Source organism: Epinephelus lanceolatus, chromosome 14 (genome assembly GCF_041903045.1).
Source record: "Epinephelus lanceolatus isolate andai-2023 chromosome 14, ASM4190304v1, whole genome shotgun sequence".
Lineage (NCBI taxonomy): Eukaryota > Metazoa > Chordata > Actinopteri > Perciformes > Serranidae > Epinephelus > Epinephelus lanceolatus.
The window spans coordinates 18,694,235-18,720,643 of record NC_135747.1 but is presented as its reverse complement, the minus strand read 5'-3'; the positions used below and the strand labels follow the sequence as shown (position 1 = coordinate 18,720,643).

The window sequence follows — 26,409 nt, the reverse complement described above, 5'->3', positions numbered from 1 at the left end:
CACAAGGTGATTTCAATTTGTGGCTGAATCCCATTTGCAGCAACCAGGTGTGAAAAAGCTGATCTATCATTTAGTCATACCCCCTGAAATATTACCTACCATGACATCATTGCCTTTAACCAGAAATTGAGTGTTAAAGGGCCCCGAAATTTCAAATGCTTGTGCAATTTTCCGGGTGGCAATCTTAACCTGAGAGCAATAAAAAAAGAACACACGGATATAATATTTATGAGGATGTCTTGAACAATTTCATCCCATAATATCTATATATACATAAATGGGGAAGCAATTTTATGCATAATGTACATTGTGGTTTAAATGCACGCAGCAAATGAGGGAAACTGCTGGATTGCGGTGGAATATCAATTGGCTCGTTAAGAAAAAATAATAGTACAATTCGTATGGTTTAAGTGTGAATGCTGAGGATAACTGACCTTTTCTAGCGCCCCCTGGCTAATAGTCTGGGTTGGGAGCATAAGGGTAGCATCTCCTGAGTGTACCCCCGCATCTTCCACATGCTCTGTTATGGCGTGAACCAGAACCTGGGCACAGACACACAGTGATTATGTCAGACTTAAGGCATTTGCATGCAGATCATCGCTCTAATAAGCGACAGAAATCCCTACTCAAGGCAATTCAACTTTTACAGCCTTGTTCTCTGTTGATGAGAATTTTTCACACTTAAAGGCAGATGGCCTCCAGACTTGATTTTATACCTACAGTATTTCACAGTGCAAAACAGTATATGAAAATGCAGTGTCAACATATGGTGAGCCAGTTTAGAAACAGCGATTGCCGAGATGTGCAGTTGGAGGAAACGAGTAAATTCAGCTCAGGACAAAAGAACTGTATTTGTGAACGAACTACATATAAAACAATGTACGCGGATACGCAGTGTCAAAAGAATAACTTCCAACATTTCACCCACAGGAAACGAGATTTGTATCACCAAGCAACTCCGCGTGAGTGCGTATGTGTGTGTGTCTGTAAATGAGCTGCCGTGTCATTAGCTCATTTAAACTGCTGCTAACCACAGCATTCATTAGCACTCTTCAGATAGAGCCTGTAATTAATACGTATTATCTCTGACTTTTCCACTCTCCCACACATATATTCATACACACACTTACACACACTCACAGTCTGGCCAGGAATAATGAGGCCTGTTTGGTATTCAATGAATGGACAGCTTGTTAATGTGATACTGAAGATAAAGAAGAGGCTGTATTCAGGGAAAGTAGAGAGAGAAAATCTACCATACAACTGGATTGCCCACGTTCCAACTGAAACCCTTGAAATGACTCCCACAGCCTAAACAATAGAAAAACCGACAGGGCGTTCAGGACAAGTACCTAGGTGGCTCTGTCGCAGAATGCAACTTACAATGCTAACAATTATGCAGTTGCATTAGTTTTCAAAACCAACTTACTGTTAAGGGACTGTTAATGCAAAACTTTAACGTACAGGAAGCAGCAGTCCGTGACGTTCCGTGTGTCTCGGGAATCAGGTTAAAATGTAATTTTGCAATTTACTTTTTCAGTGTCCTCCCTATATTTCCATACAACTATTTCTCTTACCAATTTCCCCACAGAAAGAAACAGAATATGTCTTCAATAGCATATGTGACAAAAGTGTATGCAGACTAATTTGAAGATTCCTTCCAGACAATCATCATTAATGTCTGATGGTTTTCCCACCAAAAAAAAAAAAATCAATTACCTTATCAAAATGTCTTAAAATTACATCCACTCTTACTGATAAAACCAGAATCTATAAATATGCAAATATTGTTATTTAGAAAGTGTAATTGCTGGCCACGAGATACCTCCTACTTCACTGAAAAGTCCATTCTCAGTGTTGGTCAACTGGAGGTTTCAAGTTTCCACATCATATTTATGTAAGTTGCACACTGGACCACGATTGGTTGCCATACTGGTTGTTATGTAACAAAATGCTGCTCATACATTCTCTTGTGAAACAAAGAGATTTAAGGTGAGTATGATGAAACTTTAATTTTAAAACAACCTTCCACTGTCAAGAAAAGTTCTCAGTCAAGTCTCTGTTTGCAGTTTATGTACAACACTGATTACAGTCAGTGTTACAGGCACCTCGTGGGCTGAAGACAACAGGATGGCAAATAACATGCAAACTGCAAAAAGTAAACTGCCTGTCTGAACTTACTGATACTTTGAATCCCAGAAGTTATCGTCTCACATCCCATTCACTATTCAACTTTAGGCTGACAGTAACATTCCATGTCTGGCTCATAGCTGAGCCAAAGGGTTCTGGGAACTGATCAGACTTAAAAAAATCTCCCGATGCCAAGTTGTATCTGAGCTTCATTTGAGTTACCAGAGTAGCAAACCATGTTTCCATTGCATAAGAACCTTATGGGATATAAATGATTGTTCCAGGTATTAGTCAAACCCTGAGGTGTTACCAGGGAAATCGAGTTACGGCTTGTGAAAAAACTGAGTTTCTGATTGCAAAAATTGAGCATAGCGTTAGCTCAGGCAGGACACGATGTCAAGCTCAGCTCACAGCCCACCTACATCAGCTGATCTCAAACAGCCCAATCAACTGATGGAGCAGCTGATTGATGGAAGGAAGTCAGATGATTCCTTTTCATGCAACCAGTTGGCAAATCTCATTCAGGGCGCCCTATCTTAACTGCTCTGGCCTGCCTACTGTTGCTGCTTCCTTTGCAAGCCGCTTTGCACCCACCTCCACCCCAGCTCCTCCTTTTCATTGTTGGGATTCACAGGACCACAGATGATTTATCATTTGGTAAAATCTAAACTGTAGATTTAAAGGCTTTTTCTCTGCATGCTCTTTGTTCTCCAAACAAAGACAGCTAGGACACCCATCTCCACAGGAGGTCTCACCTCACACCTCAGTGAGACTCAAGTCCCAAACTTGATTGGACAAGACCTTATACAGTGACATGTCACTCTATGATGTCGCAGGCACCGGTACAAAGATCTGCTCCCTTCCATAGAACTTCCTCTTCTCTGCTCTAACCGTGGAGCAGTGCTCTTCGCTCCAGCTGCTGTAGGAGCTGCACACCTCTTCCCGTTTGGGCCTGGGACAGCAGAGGCCCGAACCCCTGCTCCATAGCCCAAACCACTAAAGGGAGGGCAACTGATCACAGACTCTCTGGCAAACACAAGGTTTGCAAACCAGCTTTCCAGCAACAAGGAACTAAGTGAGTTAGCACCCAGCGTCTAACTCTGCGAAACCCTGAGCGACCAGCTTCCTCTGAGTTTCATCTTTGGAACAAAGGACCCAACGAAGACTGCAGCTGAAACCACACCTTCCCAGCCTTCTTCTGCCGGCTAACAAAGCAGCACAAACGAGTGACTCTTTCCTCCATCCATCAAGGATCGGTAATGTAACAACTGGGCATAGCTTATCACAGCTTTACAGGCTAAGCAAGCTGCTTAATGCTGTTTACTGAGTTACTGTTGTGATAGATTGCAGTTAGGTCATTGGTTAGTTGGCTTCGCCAAAGCCAAGTGTTTAGTTTGCTAATACTGTTCACAAACAGATTCTTGCATGCAACTAAACAATCTCTGCACTAATTCAGACCGTTTGCAATACACGTCACATTGACATAGACTCATTAACAAACAGGCTTTCAACAGAGCTACATCCAAACAGGCATTTCCAAGTTCCCACTATTTTTCCTTTGTCTTCGTCCTGACCACACGGTCAGACGAACACCTCCAACCGAAAGCCAGCCTTGATTCGGCCATTTTGGTAGTTCTCTGTTGTCAGCCATTTTGTTTTGTAGGCCAAACGCCTCCTTGATCACCACACCCGCCCTTGTCTTTCTCTTCTTTCTCTCTCTCACACACACACACACACACACACACACACACACACACAACACACATATACACACCAAGCTTGTATATAGTTAATTAGTTTTTGTGTTTTGGTTTGCTTTGCTAATTTGTGAATAAATATAATTCTTTGGAATCATGCCTGCTGTCTGTTTAATGTTGCACAAGAGTGAATGAATAGTCAACCTCTGCTGCGTCAAGAACTCCGAAATCCTTCAGGCGTTACTGTTAATTCTGGTTGTTGTCATTAATTTAATTATTAATCAAACTCCAAATTAATAGTTTAGCCTATTTTATGAGACTGATATCTTTAACTGGCTATCATTTTTCCCTTTACGGGAATGGTGCCCCACGAGGTGATTTAATGTTAATTAAGTCACATTATTTAACATAATTATTAATTATTAATAATAATTATTAATTATTTCCAATAGCCAATTTAACCCCAACATATTTGGTACCTCCGTGTGAGGCCTAGTGTGTTGACCCCAACATATTTGGTGCCGCCGTGTGAGGTAATTATATGTTGATTCCCAACATCATGCTGTGTCTGACTTATCAGTGTCATTTCTGTTTGTCATTGATGCTGCTCTGTTCTGTTCTCAGGAGGTCTTTGCTGCTGCTCTTAGGCTCTCCATGTACGTGCACTGAAGGGCAGGGAGGTGTGCTCTCTCTGCCTCAGGCTTTCCTTGTTTGCACCTGGAAGGGCAGAGAGGTCCACTCTCTGCACCTCAGGCTTTCCATGAAGAGCCCTTTTTGCGTAGGCCCAAGGAAGGCAGAGAGGCCCCAGAACACATCCATACCAACAAATGTAATACTGAGACTAAAGTGGTCCTTACTGAGCTCTTGAAAATATAAATGAATGGTCTTTTTTTCTTTGACAACTGACCATGGTATCAGCAGGATAATGCCCTTGGAGGTGTCTGTAATCCGAAATTAATGCATTCCACAGGGCAACGGCCTGGCCTCCTCATCTGCCAATAATTCCTGATAATGGACACTTAGGGGGGCATTATCCCTTGAGTATACTATACCATGCCTATGTAATACAATCTGATTTTTACAACATTACAAAAACTGTATTCTCGTGTTTTATATTCTAATAATTATTTCGTAATAATTATGTGGAATAAATCAAGTTGATCAATATGGTAGTATATGTACAGTACATGTATAATGGAGCAACACAAAGCAGAAGAATACTAGAGAAAGCAAACCAAAGAAAATGACAACGCTGCGGTGCACGTCAATCAGATATGAAAACAGTTTGTTGAACAAGAATCATTTCAATATGCCCTAAACTGATTTAATCTTAAAAAGAAAAATTCATTTAGTATCACCACTTTGCTGCATTTTGGTTTTTAATGTATTCCATTCTCCCAATCAGATCTGTCTGGGCTGTAATGTCTTTCCACCGAAGATGAATGAGATTACTTCCACTTTATTCATCTACTGGGCTCAATATCTGTCCTACCTCTCCATTTAAACTGAAAAATAATAGAGGACTGAATAATGCCGGGCTACAGAGATGAATAACAATCATACTGTTATAAATGAAAATATGGTCAAATAGGGTGTCAATATGAATAAAAGCGGACAACAAATAATGTTGTTTTCTAGGCTGCTGCGCTGTGCAACATTATGTTACATTATGTGGAGGATGTATACTCTCCTAACAAGTAGTATTAGAAATATAACTCATTCTGTACTAAGCATCTGATGCTTTGAGTAATTATTGCAGACAGAAAGTAATAATACGTCAACACAGTGGCATTAAGGCGAATAAGAAGGCTCATATAACTAGACAGAACATGTCAGTAATGTCTCACCTTGCCACCTTTGGCTACAGCATCCACCTCTACTTCCCTGGCACCGCGGATGAACTTGGTAATGACTACTGGGTGCTCCTGGAGGAAAGACAGCAGGATGGTTATTCTATCAATAAATCAAAAGGAAAATAATGCAGTCTCAACAGGGTTGTTGCCTTTTGTGTGTATTGCAGTCTGCAGGATGTTAGTTAGTGATGATCTTGTTACTTTGGCTCTGGGGTCCAACACACTGGATCTGAAGCGAAAACTCAAAGTAAACTTTATTAAGAGTGTTCACATTAATACAGAACAATCTTTGTTGCTCAGCTAAAGCACCCAATAGGGATACAGAATTTAAATGTTCTTGGCTAGTCAAGTATGTTAACTGAATGAACGCAGAGCACTGACAGAAGGCTTCATCCATGTTTGTATACTAATTCAACGTTGAGCATAAATGAGTCCTCAGCCTGTGATTCACTTACTCAAGGCTGTAGGCAACAAAAAAAACAAGCAAAAAGTGAAGATGGTTGCAGTCAGTACAGACTGGGCAAATTATCTTCAGGGAAGCACCTGCTGATGTTTATGGGTCATAGACTTCAAACAGATGGTCATTTATTGCGAAGGATTTGACACCAAATCTTAATTATGATAACTTTTTCAAGTTTATGGTACTTTGTCAAATTACATTCAATGTTCTAAAATTAGGACTTTGGATTAAAAATTGATACAAGTGAATTAAAGCTGAAGATCGTCAATTTAACCTGATGGTCACTGTTTCATGCTGGATCTAATGTGCTGGAGTACAGAGCCAACAAAAGCAAATGTGTCACTGTAGGCATGGGACAATGCAAATTTCACGTCACAATCATCCTAGCCAGAACAACTGCAAATCACAATATTATCTTGATAATCATCAAAATATGCTTGAAACTCTTTAAATGGCTTAAAACATACTGCAGTCACTTTACATTTTGTCAAGAAACAAATATTTTTAATGCATCGCAGAACGGGTACACACCTTTTTTAAGTGAGGATTTTAAGTGGAAAAAAATAAAAATCAATCAAACAGACTTCCAGAGTTTCCAGACTTTTTGTCTATTGGAAATGGCAACATATCTTTTAATATGAGATATGCCAAATGCTGATTGAGATCTTTTGCATTTCTTTAGTTTGGTGCATATGCAGCCTGTAAATGCAGACTCTATTATTGGTTGCCCAGCAGTTTCTTGGGTACTGCTGGACACAAGGGTGTCAATATAGACAGTGCAGGCAGTGTGGTTGCACTGGGGCCAATGGGGTGGGGGCCCATAGAGAGAGTGGTTGGAGGGCCCGCTCTCTCTCAGGCCCCTGCAAGTGGTTCAACTTGCCACTTCAGAAATATGCCTATGTTCAAGGAAGAACACAGGTTAAAATGCAAATGCTGTTATCTGCTATGTATGCCCTCAAAATTATATGTTCATTTTACATAAACTATAGATTAACTATTCAAAAATCAATTTAATTAATAATTTATTTTGTTTGGTAGTTTTGTCATATACAGATTTGCAGTGATGATTGGTTATGTATGTTAATGTTGTCTAGTGTCATGTGACAATACTATAGAATTCTAAAATATATGGAAGCTGTTTTAACGCAAAATCTGGCACTAGGGCCCATGATTATAGTGTGCACTGGGGCCCATCCTGACTACGGTGTGCCACTGACTGGACATGATATTTACAATTATTCCGATAATGGAAATTATCCACAATCAACTTAAGTGTTTCCTACAGAATTAGAATCTATGTGTGGCAGTAGCTGATGGGCGGTGAGCAAACTCTCTCTGTGTCTCCTCTCTAAATTCAGAGTGTTTGAATTTGAGTTGTGGGGTTAAGAATTGATCAGTCAGTCATTTTGTGGTTGCATAAATCAGAGCTGATCAGATGGTTAAGAAAAGCAGCTGCTGCGGAGCTGAGTGAAAGCAAACTTCTGGACCCTGCACTGGACAGGGACACTCTGAGAGTGTGGTGCTCTGAATAACGAAATGGTATATATATTCCCACAGCGCTTCTCATGAGCGGTCCAGCTCCAAAAATAGACAATCGTTGTGTGGCGGGAGATGTGAATAAAGTTGCAGTCCGCCACAAATAAGTGAATGTGTGGGAAACCTTGTCAGCCCATTTATGTGTCACTGTTCAAATACCTCAAACACTTTAGTGTGACGCAAGAATATTTCATTATGACTCTGTGTAAACCTTTTAATCCATCTGTAACAGGCTTACTTTGCTGCTTTCAAGGTGGGATTTGGGCATGTGTGTGTATGCTTATAGCCCCAGGCAGGGGCCCTAAGAGGGACCAGGTGCCCCAAAGCCACCTGGGGGTTCAGTGAAGTAGAGATGCACACAAAGTACTAGCCAACAGCCATGACAGCTGGTAGCATCAGTTAATTGAAAGCAGAGGGAGACAGCAACACAAAATAAGAATCAGAGTCTATGTGTATGTGTTACGGAGAGACTGATCACTTGTCCTAAGATGCTCAAGCAATACAATTCAGGACCAGTGAAAAACAAAACGCCAAGGTGTGACTTATGGAGGCAATATGTCTCTCTCACATGTGCAGCCACACACATGCAGAGTTAACACCGATCTCACCTGGGACACCTGAGTGGCCTCCTCCAAGAAGCGTTTCATCTCCTCTTCTCCGTACGCAACGTTCATGGCAGAACCACTGGCGAGATACAAGCAGGAGAGGGAGAGAAAAGAGAGTGAGGGAGAGAAAACAAAAGGCCACAGGAGAGGAAGAGACGCAAGCAAACAGGAGAACATACAAGCTTCAAATGATCGTTCAAAACACTCATTATCTCTCCGTTGCATCAGTATTACCATTGGGAACAAGGTCTGGAAACAGTCAAAATAAGGAGAGAGGGAGAGAGAGAAGAACAGCTATTTAGGTCGAAAAGCACTCCGGGCTCTCGAAAAAGAGTTCAGAACTTAGTCATTAAAAAACAACAGATTTAGGCTAGTTTTGTTGTGGTTGTTGTTTTTGATTTTAGACTGCTAGCTGGGCTATCCTCCTGTTTGAAAATGAGGGGTTGAGGGAAACAGGACAGAGAAAGGCCACAGGCTTGGGTCAGATCTTTATTCTTTAGCTGTCTGTTGCTCAGAGGCAAACATATGTCCAACCCCAAAATGAATACTGACCCTTCATTCAAGCACCAGCCATAGAGGATTCATATGCATTTACATTCAGACATATCCTTGACTCGAATGCCACCTAGTTTCTGCATGACTGTTCTCTCAATTTTCAAATGAATCCAGTCATTTAGAGGAAATGTCTTCTAACTAAAATTGAATGATTCTCTGTCTGTCAATTGTCTCAGTAACTTTTCATCCAATTGACTTCACACTTGACGAATGTATTGCTGAGGACCAAGGAAGTGCAGTGCAAGCACTTGGGATGATGGGACATATTTGTTAGTGCATTATTTCCACACTGTGTGTAGGGTTTTCAAGATACATATTGATTATGAATATTTGAAACTGTTTCAACACTCAAGTCAGCAGTATCATAACATCTGTGCCAGCTGCGCTTTCTCGCTTATTTTGCTGTTCTCTGCTACTCACCAAGGCAAGAAAAAAGTTGTCATGCTAAAGCCTTGTTATATTTATCTTTTAATAAAAAATAAATACATGTAATTCCCTCAATGTCAATTTTGATGTAAAATTTATGATAATTTAATTTAAAAAAAACTTCATGGGGAACCTATTTGTCACCATTTGGGTGTGGGAATTACAAGTGTGTGACACATCGAAAGCCCTGATTGGCAGCCGGTGTGAAGGAGAAAGCCATGAGTGGGACAATGGATGGCTTTATTGTACAGAGCAAATTACAACAAAGCACCAGCGAAGATGACCTACCACCAAAAGAAAACTGAAAAAAAAAAAAAATGTCAATAGATAGTATCACGAAAGCTACCTGTCTCTCTCTCTTAGTTTTTTTATTGTCTTATGTCATGGGAAGATATAAATAGATAGATATAAATACAGTTGTGCCTTGTGATACTGGCTTGAAAACTGGTGTAGCGTATTAAGAGGTGACCTCTATTCACTGCTCAGTCCCTCCAGAAAATTGCAGAAAATTGCGATCGCAATAATTAACGCAAATTCAACAAAAGTCCGCAACATTTGCAGGGGCTTGCAATTTTTTAAAAGTCCCACGATTTTTCCGCATTTTCTGGCCAATCGGAAGTCGCTGCGCATGCAATGTCATTTGAAACATTATCAGACACGTCATCAAATGCGCTAATGGCATTGCAGTATGGTGAAACGCCCTGTATTGACATAAGAATTTGCACTGTTTAAATGCATACAATATGTGTTGAATGTATTAAAATGTTATGTTTACGGAAGATGTAGCTTACATGTTGTTTTACAGTCACATTGTCTGGTTTGAGAGCTACAATATTCACACAGGATTTTTTGCAGCATTATTGGAGTCCATGTTTTGAAACTAATTAATTAAAACTAAAGGAGAGAACTATAAAAAACATTTACAGCTATTTTTGTAATATTCAGTATGGTTATCATAGCAAGTGATTTCATGACTTATTTTTTTGGAGGTAGTAATTGAAAAAAAAAAAAAAAAATCACATTTTTTTTTCTCATTTTGTCATTGGCCGCAATTTTTGTCATTTGCCGCAATTTCCCGCACAAAATTCACATAAAAAAGCTGCAATTTTTATCACAATTTTTGACAAAATTGTCCGCAAATTCAAGTTTTTTTTGCCGCGAGATCCTGTCACTTACAGTACATTCAACAGTACATTCAACAACAGATGATGAAAGGGAGACCAGAAATGTTACATTGTAGCACTCAAACATTTCAAGCATCAGTGGTGGGTCTTTCAGAAATAGGCTAATCCCAAATAGCTAGCTGTTAGCACATGATGCGTATATTGCCAAGGAACTGGGAGTGGCAGTGTCAAGTGTAAAGTTGGTTTGAGCGGTTCTCAAGAAAGCTGCAAGCAGAAAAACCGTCCAGAAGCCAAGCAGACGGCAAATATGGCAAACATGATACAATTTTGCACCTTATATTGATAAAGGAGCTGTTTGTGACATTCAGAGCATATCAATGATTCAGAGTCAGGCGGGATTGTCTGCACACAGTTCTTGAAATGAAGGTGGCTAAGCTAGCTGCTGACATGTTCACCATGTGTTGGTCCCTGAGAAAAAAAAATGAGTCAGCACTCTATGAAAAGCCTTTTGTGCGAATAAAATGAGTATGCATACATTTTTATTCAGTCCATCAGCCCAGCTCTTACTACTTTATTCAGCATTACCAGTAGTCGTAGTAGTAGATGTATTGGTAGTGGTGCTGACTGTAGTGATGGTTCTAGTTTTAACAGTAGCACTGTTCATCTTACTTTGTTTGCCAAAAAATTGTCACATTTGTATTTTTATAACAGTTGAAAGTGAAAAGTCATGACTTTGGCAATCACTTGAGTGAAGAGTGGGTGTGACACTGTTATCTTAAAGAAGACTTATTACTTGTTCTCTGTAGAGTTTTTCACAAAGGTGAAATTGTGCTGATGCAAATCAAACACTGGATCTAAAATAAGCCTGAGCAGGACTGAGTTAGTTTTTTTGTTGATGATCACATTGCTTTCACTCTGGAATAGCAGGAAATGGCATCTGCCCTAACTCACGACCAGTGGTCAATCTATTTTAAAAAGAAAAGCAAAGGAGCACACATGTTACGCAGTCATTTTTGGTCTGTGTCAACAAATATTATTCACAGGCCCAGTGGTCTAACACATCTGTTCACCACCTCATCCCGATTTCATTTCATCTTCCAACACCTGAAAAAATCCCCAGGGTGAAGGAAAATTCAACAGACATGACAATTCTAAAACAATGGGATCACAATAAATTCACTTGATGGATTTTTATAAAAGTCAGCTAGGTCATTTTTATGCATGGGTTTATTACTTAAGTGGAATGGGGACGTTTCTCACCCACGCAGGCTGGCTTTCACACGGATAGGAATTCCACAGAACTACTGTGCATTTGCATTTCACTCACATTGGGCTTTTGCAGCACTTGTTAACAGTGAAGGAATAAGACACTTTCCAAATGTTTAAGCTATGGACTGACATTTTCGAAGCCATTTACTCATAGGGAGGCCTCTTAGAAACATGGTGAGTCTAGAAACTAGTTTGAAAATTATGTGATTGCTTGTGCATATCATTGCACAGGCATATACAGCAGTGTGGGTATGTCACAGCAAAATACATACCAACAAAAATAGGCAAAATAAGATATAGGTTATACTGTACAAATCTTCCTATTAAGTTATGACATGAAAATATTTCAGAGCAAAAAACTTTGTGAGTTTTGGTGTGTTTCTATGTGTGTATTTTACTGTTATAAAAATAAGGCACATGACTCTGAAGGCAAAGATTGCATGGTGCGGAGATGTGCGAGTTTGTGCATATGTACTGAGGCTGAGAAGAACATTCAAAAACCATTAACAGCTACGTCAAAGGGGATGAGTGAAAACGCTTTGGGGACAGGAAAAGATCAGAGGGAGTTCACCCTACGTTGATGTGGAGAGGAGAGGAGAGGAGAGGAGAGGAGAGGAGAGGAGAGGAGAGGAGAGGAGAGGAGAGGAGAGGAGGCTCATCTTCCTCATTAACAGTATCCAACAGAGATCACTATACAGCAGGTGGAAGAAATTGAAGTCGTAAATAATAAAAAACTCCGTATGATAAATAAAGGCTATATTTTATTAATGGTATAATTGTGGCTACTCCGAGATCACCTGGGAGATTTAAATACCGGTGGATATCCCTTTGCTGAATTAAATTACTTTTTAATTTGGTAGTTTTACATGTGGCCTAGTGCATGACACTCAGTGCTTAACAAGCAGAGACAGAAGCACTTTTAAAACAACATCACAGTTTGCATGTTAAATCATAAAAAAAAAGTCCAAAAACTCCCTAATACACAAGTTTCTACTCAGTGACACAGTCCTGCTGAATACAGGGTCTCACCACGACATCTGCTGGAGAAAAGTGTCACTGCAAAATTAAATGAGCTGTAATCTGAATAAAGTTCATTAATCATTACAACTAAAATTGTACTTTACTCAGTTAGCAGTAAGTCTGTGGATTAGTTAATGAGAAAGTCAATTGATTTTTTTTTTCTTTTATGCTTCAGCCAACCAGGACGGCACTGTTTTCTCCCCTGTGTTTCTAAATACACTTAATTGGCTAGAAATTGAATACAAGAAAACAAATTATGTGAAGATTATTTGCCCTTGTGGTTTATACCAATTTTAGACAAAATACATCAAATGTGTTTGTTATTGATTAAGATTCTACAGTCAGAGTCAGCTACTGCATTCCTCATTTGGAGGCTGCTGATGTGAAATAACTTACCTGAGAACATAGGAGGGGCGCAGCAGACAGGGGTAGCCCACCTGGTTGGCAAAGGTGAAGGCATCTTCCTATGAAGGGAGAGAAAAGCACAGCACATGTAAATGACAAAGACAGAGTTTGTTTTGTCATGATAGTGATGCCAGAAATCTTCCAGAATAATCTGTCACATATTAGAGCCACTTAATAACACAAGTTCTAATGACAAGGCATTGAGCTGTTTTGTGTCTCTTTGGCATTAAATGGCAAGTTCAGTATTTTCTAACCTTGACCCTTTTTTTCTGTGTTTTTGTGACGAATGGGAACAACAGTTTATTTTTGTAAATCAGTCCAATATTGAGCGAGAGAACTGCAGCCAGCAGCCCTGACGTGGCTACAATGTAACTATTCGGGGCATGTTCGCACATTCAATATACGTCCACTTAAAGTGCTTGTTTTTGCTACTGACAGGCTCCAATTATTATACTAAGAGTCTGACAATGTATGGAAAGCATCCCTACAAGGATAGAACATTTTATTTAACCAGGAACAGCCCCAAAATTGGCATCGCCAAACCCACTGCAATGTTACTATTTGGGGCATGTTTGCACCTTCAATGTACGTCCACTTTCAATGCTCATTTTTGCTACTGACAGGCTCGGATTATTATTCTAGGTGTCTGACAATGTATGGAAAGCATCCCTACAAGGACAGGATATTTGTTTAACCAGAAAGAGCCCCAAAATTGCCATTACCAAACCCACTGCAATGTAATCATTCAGGGCATGCTCGCACCTTCAACGTACATCCACTTAAAGTACTTGTTTTTGCTACTGACAGGCTCAGATTATTATTCTCAGGGTCTGACAATGTACGACGAAAAAGCATCCCTACAAGGATAGAACATTTAATTTAACCAGAAACAGCCCCGAAATCGGCATAGCCAAACCCACTGCAATGTTATTATTTGGGGCATGTTTTCACCTCCAATGTACGTCAACTTTCAGTGCTCGTTTTTGCCACTGACAGGCTCTGATTATTATTCTGAGAGTCTGACAATGTATGGACAGCATCCCTTCAAGGACAGAATATTTGTTTAACCAGAAAGAGCCTCAAAATTGCCATCACCAAACCCACCAGGCTTTATTTACATAAGCAGTCATTTTAGTGTGTATAGAGCCAGCATGTTTTCACATCTAACTTCCTCTTCTTAATTCACTCAGCTTCTCAACTGAGTGAATTAAGGGTTTATTTTTAACAAAACCAGACGGCATTTTTTTAGTTTTTTGTTTCTGTTGACTTTGAATGAAGTGTGTTTTACGATGCTAAAATTACTATTTATATCAATTGAGCCTTGTGGGTTTGGTGAAAGTGATTGTGTTAAACAAAAAGGATCTTACTTTTTAACAAAAAGGTCTATCCCTGTAGGGATCCTTTCCATAAATTAACAATACTTAAAATTATAATCTGAGCCTGTCAGTGGCAAAAACAACTCTCTCACTCTGTGATTCTGAAAAGTTGGTTCTTCTTTATTTGCTAACATTTTTGTCCTGTTACTGCATGTCACTACTCAGCTTCTTCTCCGGAGCCTTTGCGCTCGACTGTCTGGCAGGTCCCTGACAAATCGCGGCTACGCCTGGATCGTGGGTCATGGTTAAGCTACTGTCGTGGTCCTGCCCCATGCCTCTTACTACTGCTGTTATCATTAGTCATACTTCTACTATTATCAAATACATATGGCTGTTATTGTCAAATACATACACTATCATTACTAATATATCCTAATAACATATATGCTACCAAAATACTATTATTATTATAACATTATTACTAAAATTAATGTTACTGTAGCTTTTGTCATTATTATTTGCCCTGCATCTCTTTGCCTCTGTCTCTCTCAAGTTCTCTGTCCCTCTTGGTCTCTCTGTCTCTCCCTCTCTTTATATATCATATGGATTACTGTAAATTCATTATGTTAATCTGTTCTGTACACACAACATCTATTACACGTCTGTCCACCCTGGAAGAGGGATCCTTCCTCAGTTGCTCCTCCTGAGGTTTCTACCATTGTTTATCTCTTGGGTTTTTTTGGGGAGTTTTTCCTTATCCGCTGAGAGGGAATGTAACTACTCTGGCATGTTTGTACCCTGAATGTGTCCACTTAAAGTGCTTGTTTTTGCAACTGACAGGCTCGGATTATTATTGTAAGTGTCTGACTATATATGGAAAGCATCCCTACAAGGACAGAACATTTTTGTTTAGCCAGAGGCAGTCCTAAAAACACCATCACCAAACCCACCAGGCTCCATTTAAATTAATAGTCATTTTAGTGTGTATAGAGCCAGCATGTTTTCACATCTAAGGGTTACTTTCAGCCAAACTAGAAGACATTTGATTTTTTTGTTTCTGACTTTGAATGAAGTGTGTTTTATGCTGATAAAATTACTGTTTATATCAGTTGTGTGTGGTTGGTTTGGCGATGGCTTTTTCGGGGCAGTATCTGTTTAAACAAAAAGGAACTTTATTTTTTTAACAAAGGGGTCAATCCCTGTAGGGATCCTTTCCATTAGTTGAAGATACTTAAAATAACAATCTGAGCCTGTCAGTGGCAAAAACAAGCACTTTTAGTGGAGGGAAATTGACGGTGCACATATGCCCCGCACGGTTATATTGCAGTCTGTTTTGCGACTGCCAGCTGCAGCATTTTAAGCCAATACTGAACCAATTCAAAAAACTTTGTTCCCATGAGTCACTTAGACACAAAAATATGGGAAAATAGGGTCGAGTTTGAAAAACATCATGGATACCCTTTAACTTTAACACAAAGATTCTGCAGGTATCCAGTTTAAATATAAAAGAGTTGTAAAATGTGGTTATAGAGTGAAACACAGGACAAATAAAGAAAAAGTTGTACTGTTGAACTGTTGTAAAAATAAACACATTTGATTGCTCCAAGACTTGCAGTCACTGAGGTACAAATCATTTTGAGGCGACAAAGAAGAAACATCATTCTAACAAACATTAAAAGAACAGACAACAGTCTATAGATCAACAAAAAGTTATTCTTGAAAAAACAAAAACATGTAGCAAAAGAATATTTAAAAATGCTTTTAAATGAGGACACCAGTTTGTTTGCTTTGTTCTGTATTTCATTTCTTTATGCAACTCTTTGTGTATTTATCATTAAGGCATGTATATAATGTTAGAATGCTGCATGATTAGAGCCACTTGAGACAGAAAACAAAGAATCAATATTAAATCAAGGACGTGTTTGTCCTTGTAACAAACCATCTCATACAGCGAGGCCCATTTTACCCATTCTCAATTAAACTACACACAATTTAAAGGCTTAAAAAATGAAAGGTGTACTCCCATGTCTGCCCAGAACTCGGCTAATCAAAAGAGTAAAAGGGAGAGTAGAAGTGCTCACATCAGGAATGAGAGAAGAAAGAGTTGGAGTCATGGAAGGAGTCTTGCGGTGAGAGAAAGGCTGTGTGTCCTCCTCCTCCTCCTCCTCATCATCATTATCATCATCGCTCTTTCTCTGCTCTCCATCTCTCTGCAGGTCTAGCCTCTTTCTCGCTATCATTACCCACTGTTCACTCGCCAGGTGGGATACCATTAACAAACACAAAATAGCTTCCCTGAGACGCAAGAACCATCTCCCCACGGCTCTACTGGAGTTATTCCAGCCCAATAAAAACAAACTGTTTCTTCAAGATCGGCAGGGAAATAGAATATGTAGGTAGATTCTGGAGAGACACAGAACTTTGTGTGTAACGGCTTATCGCTCCTCAGTGGTGGCTGAATACATGAGCAACGGTAATGGAAGAGACATATTTTAGCGCTGACAGCAGACACATTTCAGTGCTCCACATGTTCCACAGAGGGGCCTGCCAGTGCTTCATTCTGATGTAGCCGCCAGCTAGTTGAGAGGGCCAAACACAAGATAAATGCTAAACAAGACAGTAAGTCATGGGGCATGCTGCCCCAACAGTACAAGGAAGAAAGTTCTACCAGCAATGAGACAAGTTTGTCTGTAGGGAAAGGTGTAACGTTGGGCTGTAAGTAAAGATAATATTATGTGCTTGGTTTGGATGTGAAGTGGTCCAAACAAAAAACTAAACACCATTTTGTACATATATGATGTCATATATGATCTGGATTATGCACCAGAAAACAGTCTGAGTTGGGAAAACCTGATATTTTTAAGAAAACCTGACTATAAATTGTTAGTGATGTCTACATTTAGCAGATGTTTTAGTGCTATTACATCATTTTTTGTCTGATATCTTAACAGAATTTGACTGGAACTTTGAAGGAAGAAAATTCTACACAGGCCTAAAATGTCCTGAAAGCTGTGATTCCAAGGTTACACTTTAGTTTTTACAATACAACATGCTTTCGTGTAGGATTCATTGAAAAAAGCAAATTTTAGTCTTTCTTAAAAGGTATAGACTCATACACAGAGATGGGCAAAAATACATCAAAATGTATTTTGATACAAAATACAAAATACCCCTCAAATAAATGTATCAAAATAAAATACATGTATTTTGTATTTTCAAATACAGAAAATACTTTATTCTTTCTCTTTTTAGCAGCGACCCGCAGCTCTATAGATCACTCTGTCGGTCGGTCGGTTGGTCGGTCCACAAAGCATTCGTGTATAACTCAAAAGTCCTTGACCAAAAATGCTCAAAATTTGCATACTGCAACTAGAGACCATGAGTAACTATACCAGAAAGAATGCCCACGATTCGTCCATAGGTGGCGCTATACTAACCGATTCAAAACTTTTTGTGAATAACTCAGAAATCCTTGACCAAAAATGCTCAAAATTTACATGCTGCAATTAGAGACCACAAGTAACTATGCCAGAAAGAACAATCATGATTCATACATTAATGGGCTGTAGGCTACCCTAAAATATTATTTTTTGATTCAGATTTAGATTCAGACAATTTTATTGATCCCACGTGGGACAATTCATTTGTAGGATACTCATCCCAAGCATCAATCACAACAACATACAATTTCCTATGTTATGCACAGTCCAGTAAAACAGACCACTAGGTCACTTAAGGACACATTGAATGGCCCAAGTTTAAAAAAACATATAGATAAAAAAAAATTAAAAAAATTTAAAAAGTAAAAAATATTGTGTAGCCTATTATTTTTGTTTGATTCATGGAGAAAGTATTTTGAGTATTTTAAATACAAAATGACTAAAATCTGAAGTATTTTGTTACAAATTACATTTGCTTTTTATAGGCCTTATCAAATACAAATTCCAAAATACTCAAATGTAATTGAAATACGTATTTTAAATACAAGTAATAGAAATACTGCCCATCCCTGCTCATACAGAAGTAATCTCTCACAATCATCACTTAAGACCCACTAGAAGCGTGCAGTGGTGTACTTTTCTGCAGAGACTCTTTGCTCTGGCTGATTTCTTGTTTTTATTCTCTTCTGATTTTCTGCGTTCAGGCCATTTATGGGTGTGTGGCCCCACAGCTGCGGTTAAGGTTTCATTAAAACAAAGTGAACAGGTGCCACACAGGCATCCAAGAGACGCAGCGCTGAAAAACGCAAATAAGGCAGGGTGAAAAACCACACGAGAGTGAATCTAAGGTTGCCTTTTACGTTCACTTTTTCTGGCCAGCGTGCTTACAAACTGCATAGTAGATTAAAAGGGGAGCACCACCTAAATTAAGAATTCCAATATATTTTTTCAATTTTTGTGAACATGATCTATTCTCCCTCAAAGCCAGAGACCAGAGAAGTAAGTCTCAGACTTGTGATGTCATACGGTATAAAGTCTGGAGCTGCTCCATAGACAATGAATGGGAGCCTGATTTTGCTGAGTTTTCTTTTTTATACCCAAATAAGCTTTATGCTATTGTAGTGTTCTCAGTTCTGAAGTAGAAAACTGTACCCATATACTCAGAACATTCTCCTGGGTGCTCTCAGTGTCATCTAGAACATGTTGCACAATTAATTGTCTATGGAGCAGCTCCAGACTTTATATACTGTCACATCCCAAATTTGCATTTTAGCACTCTAGCTTTTGGATTTTGGGAGACAGTTGCTCAGTTTGTTGTTGTTTGTTTGTGTTTTTGGACTGTCTTAGACCAAAGGAATAATATGTATGAATTTTGAAAATGGGCATAGTTTCCCTTTAAAGAAGCCGATGCACACTTGGTCAGACCAGCAACTGCAGCAGAGAAGCTTTTCATTACAACTAAAAAACTTGTGACTTCATTCTCACTTCATGACGCCATTACTCCACTATATCTTAACGTAGCAAATAGTTGTTTGCTGTCGTATTAATGCTCTGAATGTTTCATACAGCTCCTCTGAAGTAGATCCACAAGCACACAAATCTAAATTAGAAAAAAAATACCCATATGGAAATGTTTTATAAAAGCAAACATCATTTCCCTGAAGTAACATTCTCCAAACACCCAGAGCTCTGCTAAAAAACGCTTTTTTCCCAAACTGTAGGGGTCTGTGTAACAAAAACTCACATCTATAGTATGGTTTTAAAAGAAGAATCAGCACATCCAGATCTCCTTCTGCGTGTTAGAAAATGTCAGATGTGCATGGATAGGCAAAAACCTGACCCGCGGGATCCCCACTAAGGTGCATATCTGATGGTGTGGCGTCAATTTGGCTATGCAGATACTCGTGACTCTTGCAGATGCATCAAGCATCAAATCAAACACGTTGTTGTTACTCAGGGAAGTCATCATTTTACTGTTTGTTGCCAAGAGACAGCTTGCAAATGAATTGAACTTGGCTTACTGGATCATTATGTCATAGCAAGAGTACTACTATGATAGTTAGAGGTCACAAAACTGCTCCTTGGTGCTCAGGTCCCACTCCACAACACTCATATGCCTTGTACAGGAACAATTTGAAAAGATTTTCTTAGCGTACTGTCACAACGCTTATCACAAAATATCATATCATCACAACTGTTTCCTCTCACCAGGGAGCTGAGGGCCCTCCATGGGGCTTGGGCCACCCTGAGGTCATCGAGTATACTGGAAAAGATGGAGCGTTCCTCAGCCCGGTCGATCTGCAGGGGGCTCGTTCCCAGAATCTTTACCCCATTGAGGTGCAGCGGGACAGCCAGGTTGTTTGGGATCTGGCCTCCGACTGACACAATGCTTCCAGAGCAACCCTGGAGAGGAGAGAACGGAAAAAGACGAATGTGTGAGATAAAGAGAGAATAGAACAGCAGGTAAAATAAAAGAATAAAAAGTAGAAGAAAAGGACAAGAGAAGCAGGGATGCTCTGTCTAGTCTTGGACCTCCTGCCACAGGCCTATCAGCCAAGATTAACAGTCTGAAACCTGTGGCCGCTTCCAATTATTCTGGCCACTGATCACAGAGTGAAAATATGAGACAAACAAAAACAGTTGATCTCGGTCGTGCCATGAGTTTAGTTATCACCAGGGACAGTGTGTGTGAACAAGTGTGTGTGTGCTCCTTTTAATAACAGCATGCAGCCCCTTTTCCTGTCTGGCTGTTCCAGGGGGGATGCTGTTTCCATGGCAATGCCAGGTTGTATCTCTTCATTATTCATGGGCCTGCTCTCCAGCTCCTGTCCAGGGTTTATCTCCATGCTCTAATGCTGTATTTATCACACACACATAGACACATACACGGAGAGCAAGCGGGGACTGTAGCTGTGAGAGAGGGATTGATGGTAATGCTATCACCCTGAACAAACAAACACTTAATCACACTCTGATCCCATCGCGACTTTAACTGGATTACAATTCCTCTGCAAGGGAAAGTCAATGGACGTTAGTGGCCAAACACACAGCACAACATAAACACAGAGATATCAGCAAACACATACACAGAAAATATCAGGGAAGCAGGCGATATTTATGCCCTTGAGCATGTTTTGCAATAAAGGGTCAGCTGGGCTCTGTGCTACCACAGAGCTGCATTGGGCAATACGGTGGTCATTTTGCACCATTATATATATGATTTGACATACCAAGTCTGGACAAAAAAAGGTTGACTATACACTCACTAACCACTTTATTAGGTACACCTTGCTAGTACCAGGTTGGGCCCCTTTTGCCTTTAGACCTGCCTTATTTCTTAGTGGCATAGATTCAACAAGGTGCTGGAAACATTCTTCAGAGGTTTTGGTCCATATTGACATGACAGCATCACACAGTTGCTGCAGATTTATCGGCTGCACATCCACGATGCAAATCTCACGTTCCACCACATCCCAAAGGTGCTCAATCTGGTGACTGTGCGTGGTGGTGCGTTATCCTGCTGGAAGTAGCCATCAAAAGATGGGTACACTGTGGGGATGGACACGGTCAGCAACAATACTCAGGTAGGCTGTGGTGTTTAAACCATGCTCAGTTGGTACTAAGGGGCCCAAAGTGTGCCAAGAAAATATCCCCCACACCATTACACCACCACCACCAGCCTGAACCGTTGATACAAGGCAGGATGGATCTATGCTTCAAATTCTGACCCTACCATCTGAATGTTGCAGCAGAAATCCAGACTCATCAGACCAGGCAACGTTTTTCCAATCTTCTATTGTCCGATTTTGGTGAGCCTGTGTGAATTGAAGCCTCAGTTTCCTGTTGTTAGCTGACAGGAGTGGCACCTGGTGTGGTCTTCTGCTGCTGTAGCCCATCTGCTTCAAGGTTCGGCGTGTTGTTGGTTCAGAGATGGTCCTCTGCAGACCTTGGTTGTAACCAGTGGTTATTTGAGTTACTGTTGCCTCTCTATCATCTTGAACCAGTCCGGCCATTCTCCTCTGACCTCTAGCATCAACAAGGCATTTTCACCCAGAGAACTGCCGCTGACTGGATATTTTCTCTTCTTCGGACCATCCTCTGTAAACCCTAGAGATGGTTGTGTGTGAAAATCCCAGTAGATCAGAAGTTTCTGAAATACTCAGACCAGCCCGTCTGGCACCAACAACCATGCAACGTTCAAAGTCACTTAAATCAGTTTTCTTCCCCATTCTGGTGCTTGCTTTGAACTTCAGTGGGTTGTCTTCACCATGTCTACATGTCTAAATGCATGGAGTTGTGAACAGGTGTACCTAATAAAGTGGCTGGTGAGTGTATACCATGGTGGCCTAATGTCAAGTTGCATATAACTCAAAGGATAATCGCCAAAATTGGTAATTGTTGCTCGCACTCGTATTATCATTACTTTAGATGGTAGAACTGTGTATTGTGATACTGTATTACAGCTTCTGTAAGTCTGCAGAAACATTATATTTCAGAATCTTTGATACCAACTGCCCAATAATTATCTTTAGAGAAGTATGTAGATGGATTTCCTACAGTTTCTGTAAATCAAAATAAACTTTTTTTTCCTCGAAGAACTTCCTCGTAACAGTCACAAAATGACGAAAAAAGCCTCACAGTGATGTAAAATGACCACCTAAAAATATATTTCCCTAGAAAGCTATTCAGCAAGCACAGCCACATCTGCTAAGAGAGTTACAAAGTGGTCAGCAAATCTTGAAAACCCAAGAAAACCCCACACACCTGTAACTACAGAAACCTAAGCTCTTAAATCTTAGGTGAGCCTTTAGAGCTGCATAATAAATGTCCCAATTAGGACTCATTCAGGGTTTTCCCAGTTTCTACACAAAAAGAAAGAGAGGTTTTGTTTGGGTGCTTTTAATAGCCAAGACCATCCTTTAGGATGAAGCAGAAAAAGCTGCATGCTTAACCCCTTTCTGAGTTTACACATATATATAAAAACCTTTATCAACATAGAGGTTTTGCTCTGTGGGAACTCCATGATAATAAGCCACAGTCACACTGCTGATTTATTTCTACTTTTCTGTACAGTCACGTCAAAACAGCTTAAGGTAGAGAAATTATGTGCAAGCTGCATGACAGTCTTAGACCAATACATGTATTTACCAGGTTTGGGCAAATATTGTTTTTTATTTAAATTCCATTGACATATCTTTCTTCTGACCAGGTTGGAAATGATTGATTTCTTTTATTATATATGTACTGTATTGTGTAACCGATCAATACTACTCTGCCTAGGGGAAGTCTTAAATCGACTGCAATGCAGTACTTGAATCAGATTCTACTAATGAATATACAAGTAGTTATTAGTACTGATATAAACGTTTGACAGATTGGCAGACCTGTCCAGAATGCCCTGCTTCTCTCCCAATGCATGTTGGGATGGGCTCAGCAAGCCAGACCAGGACACTGTTAATGGTTGTAGAATATTGATAATATCAGTGTGACACCAGTGGTAGGTATAGTTTGGCAATATGACAGTATATACCCTGCAAGGGCATGGATGTATAAAGAGAACTGGATACAGCATTGGAGGCGGGGCCCTGGCCATGCCTATAGAAGTTGCTCGGTGGTGCATGAAGCCAAAAAAATTGACCTCTGCATTACCTAGATAATCCCCATCTTTGAGACAATAGATTTTGGCCATATAGTTAGTATTTTTGGTTTTCAGTGGAAATTTAAGAATTTTATTGTCTACCAATGTAAAATTCTTCCTGATAAAAAGGAAGGGTTTGCATGCGTGTCCTTACCTCCTGTTGGGTGATATCCAGGATGCGTTCCAGGGTCAGCTCCTCAAAGTAAAGACGGTCACACTCGTCAAAGTCGGTGCTGACCGTCTCAGGGTTGTGGTTCACCACCACTGTCTTCTTGCCCATCTGCCTCAAAGCTCTGATGCTGGACACCGCGCACCAGTCAAACTCAACACTGCTCCCTGATGGTACACAGTAAACAGTTGATAAATCTATGTATGTTGACCATGAACAGGGGTTTACAAAATCACTATAACAAATAGACAACTTACCAATGTGGTAGGGCCCGCAACCAAGAACCATAATTCCCTGGTCTACAAAGTCCAGGTCATGCTCCTGATGGATTGGATAAAAAGCACTGCTGATGTTGCACTCTGATGTACATCAATAATTTTATAGCACAGCAAATACACTGCTTACAATTAATACTAATGCTCTCATTTAAAAGCTCTGTATGTAACTTTCAGAAAGTCCGTGTTAGCAATGACACCTCTCTCTGAGACCACTCAGTGAACTGCAGCAAGAAAATTACAATACTGAGAATAACATTAGTATGTGCCATCTTTCTGTAAATTATATGAATCATTTTTTCAACTAACGTTATGAAGCAACCAATAGCAGGTCTATGTAGAGTGATTAGCTAAGTAATAGCTACCTGGATAACCTTCACTGCCCCAGCATTGCTTTTGGCTGGTAGAAACTTTGTACCATTACATCATTTATTATTGGCTCAATCAACGTCATAATACACAAGTTAGTATCACGCATAATGTTAGCAGGTGAAGTAAGTTGGCAAGCTAGCAAACTTACATATCCACTCTAATAGTATTTTGCTAGCAATTACATTAGCAAGCAAGAAAGGTAAAGTTAGCCAGATAGCTGTAAATGAGCTACACTGCATGGGTCTGGCATTGTTGCTTTGTAACAATAGCTGATACATTTGCGTAATTTGCAAACAGCACACTACCTCCCTGGGAGGAGATCAGTCGGTAGCTCAGAACTTAGCCACTGTAAAAACTCGAATTCAGCCCATGCTTAACCCAGCCCCAAGGTTCACAGCAAGCTGGTGGCCAGGGTAACACTTGATCTATCCTGTGTGACAGCAGCAACAGAAAGTTTATTGATCTGGCAGACCTTGTTGTGGTCAAAAGGGCAGTCCTGGATTAGACCCCTAGTGCTCGGGGTCGTGTTCTGGCTAAACTCAGGCTGAGAACTCCACTCAACTCAAGTAATGCCAATCCCTAGTAGTCCAGGGGCCAAGGGGCTAATTTTCACAAATTGGTATCACTTAAAGGGACCACACAATTTTGGTATTTTTGACTTCCTCTATGTCTCTAGTTTACATTTTGGTATGATAGACCTGCGTATCTAGTAGCTTAATAAATTTTTTTGGATGATCTTTGGGTCCTCCCCAAAATTGAAAATAGTCAAAATTGAGGGTTCTCCAAAAGGGACAGTGTCTGCCTTATCACATGAATCTCGGGAAATAATTATCAGAATGTCACCAAATTTGGACTGAATGTTCACAGACAGTTGCTGCACACAATGCAGTAAAGATTTCATCAGTACCTTGCTCCTTTTAAAAAATATATACACCTAAACACACATGAATTATAGGCGGACATGGAATAAGGAATAAGAAATCCAAAAGGCATGTATATATGTGTTTGCCATTATTAATGTAAATAAGCCAATCACCCAAAAACTGCATTTATTTGTGCCAAAGAATGTCATCTTGTCATAAAAGTAGGTTATTAGATTATTCACCTCACCATCTTAGGAATGAGGACACACCCTGCCCTACACCATACTCTTGGGATAATTTGTTTCTCCCAAACTATTCTTAGCTGTTTCCACAAAAATGTAAGAATATCAGGTGCACCTTTATAAACCTGGTAGGGGACTCCGTTAGGCCCTGGGGCCGAAGAAGCCTTTGCATGCCTAACCACCTCCTGAACTTCCTTCCACCTAGGTGGTCTGACATCCATCTCATGCTCTATTTCTCCTAATGGACGGATATCCGGTGGAAAACCTACTATCCTACTCTTCTCTAAATCTGAATATGTATTTCTCAATATTCTTCAACCTCTAGCCTTTCTGCTTTAAGCTGCCCTCCCCTTTCCTGGCTGAACAATCCTTTAACAAACTTAAAAGGGTCCCTGAAAACACCTGTCCTAGCATATTCCTTCTTTCTCTTTTTCCTGAGATGCTCTGCCCTTCTAAGAACTGCTAGCCTGCTTCTCAGCTCCTCTTGCAACACCTTAATTCCCTCCCTTTCATCTTCTGTAGCCTTTTTCCACTATTCCACTATTCCTTAACTGTCTCCTCTCCTTAACTAACTTCTCTATTTATCTTTGCCACCTAGACTTACCTGACAGTACCCTCTCACCCCTCTTTCTCTCATGCGCCCCAAGCCTCTCTGCACCATATGAGTAAATTATATCTCACATCTTTTTTAACCTTTTCGATTGCATTTCCTCTAAGCCTGCTTAAGATTACTGAGAAATCTTTATTAACTATCTCCCATTCTTTACTGTCATTTGCCCTAGGCCTAACTCTAACCTTTTGCTCCATGGTTCTCTCTCTGACTGGCAAACTGACCTCAGTGTCACCTGCATCCTCTCTTACCACCCCCTCCTCCTCCTCAGTGGCAGCGTTACTGATATACTTCTACCTGTCGCTGGACTTCATCCGACTGACTTGACTGACTTCTTAGGAAATACTGATCAAGGATTTTTTTAAAATTTGAGAGGTCATTTACACGTACACGGTGATTTTGAT

The 26,409-nt window shown here is 40.0% G+C and overlaps 1 protein-coding gene across 1 annotated transcript in view; it reads right to left on the bottom strand.

The window, feature by feature from the left end:
• cps1 (carbamoyl-phosphate synthase 1, mitochondrial) overlaps positions 1–26,409 on the bottom strand; it is a 102,102-nt gene that overhangs the window by 28,949 nt on the left and 46,744 nt on the right. Inside the window, exons 24-31 of the mRNA XM_033617114.2 lie at positions 23,901–23,964; positions 23,629–23,810; positions 20,045–20,239; positions 13,072–13,139; positions 8,285–8,360; positions 5,675–5,752; positions 435–542; positions 100–189 (exon numbers count right to left, since the gene is read on the bottom strand). Coding sequence (XP_033473005.1) covers positions 100–189; positions 435–542; positions 5,675–5,752; positions 8,285–8,360; positions 13,072–13,139; positions 20,045–20,239; positions 23,629–23,810; positions 23,901–23,964 — 861 coding nt within the window. The remainder of the gene's footprint in view (positions 1–99; positions 190–434; positions 543–5,674; positions 5,753–8,284; positions 8,361–13,071; positions 13,140–20,044; positions 20,240–23,628; positions 23,811–23,900; positions 23,965–26,409) is intronic.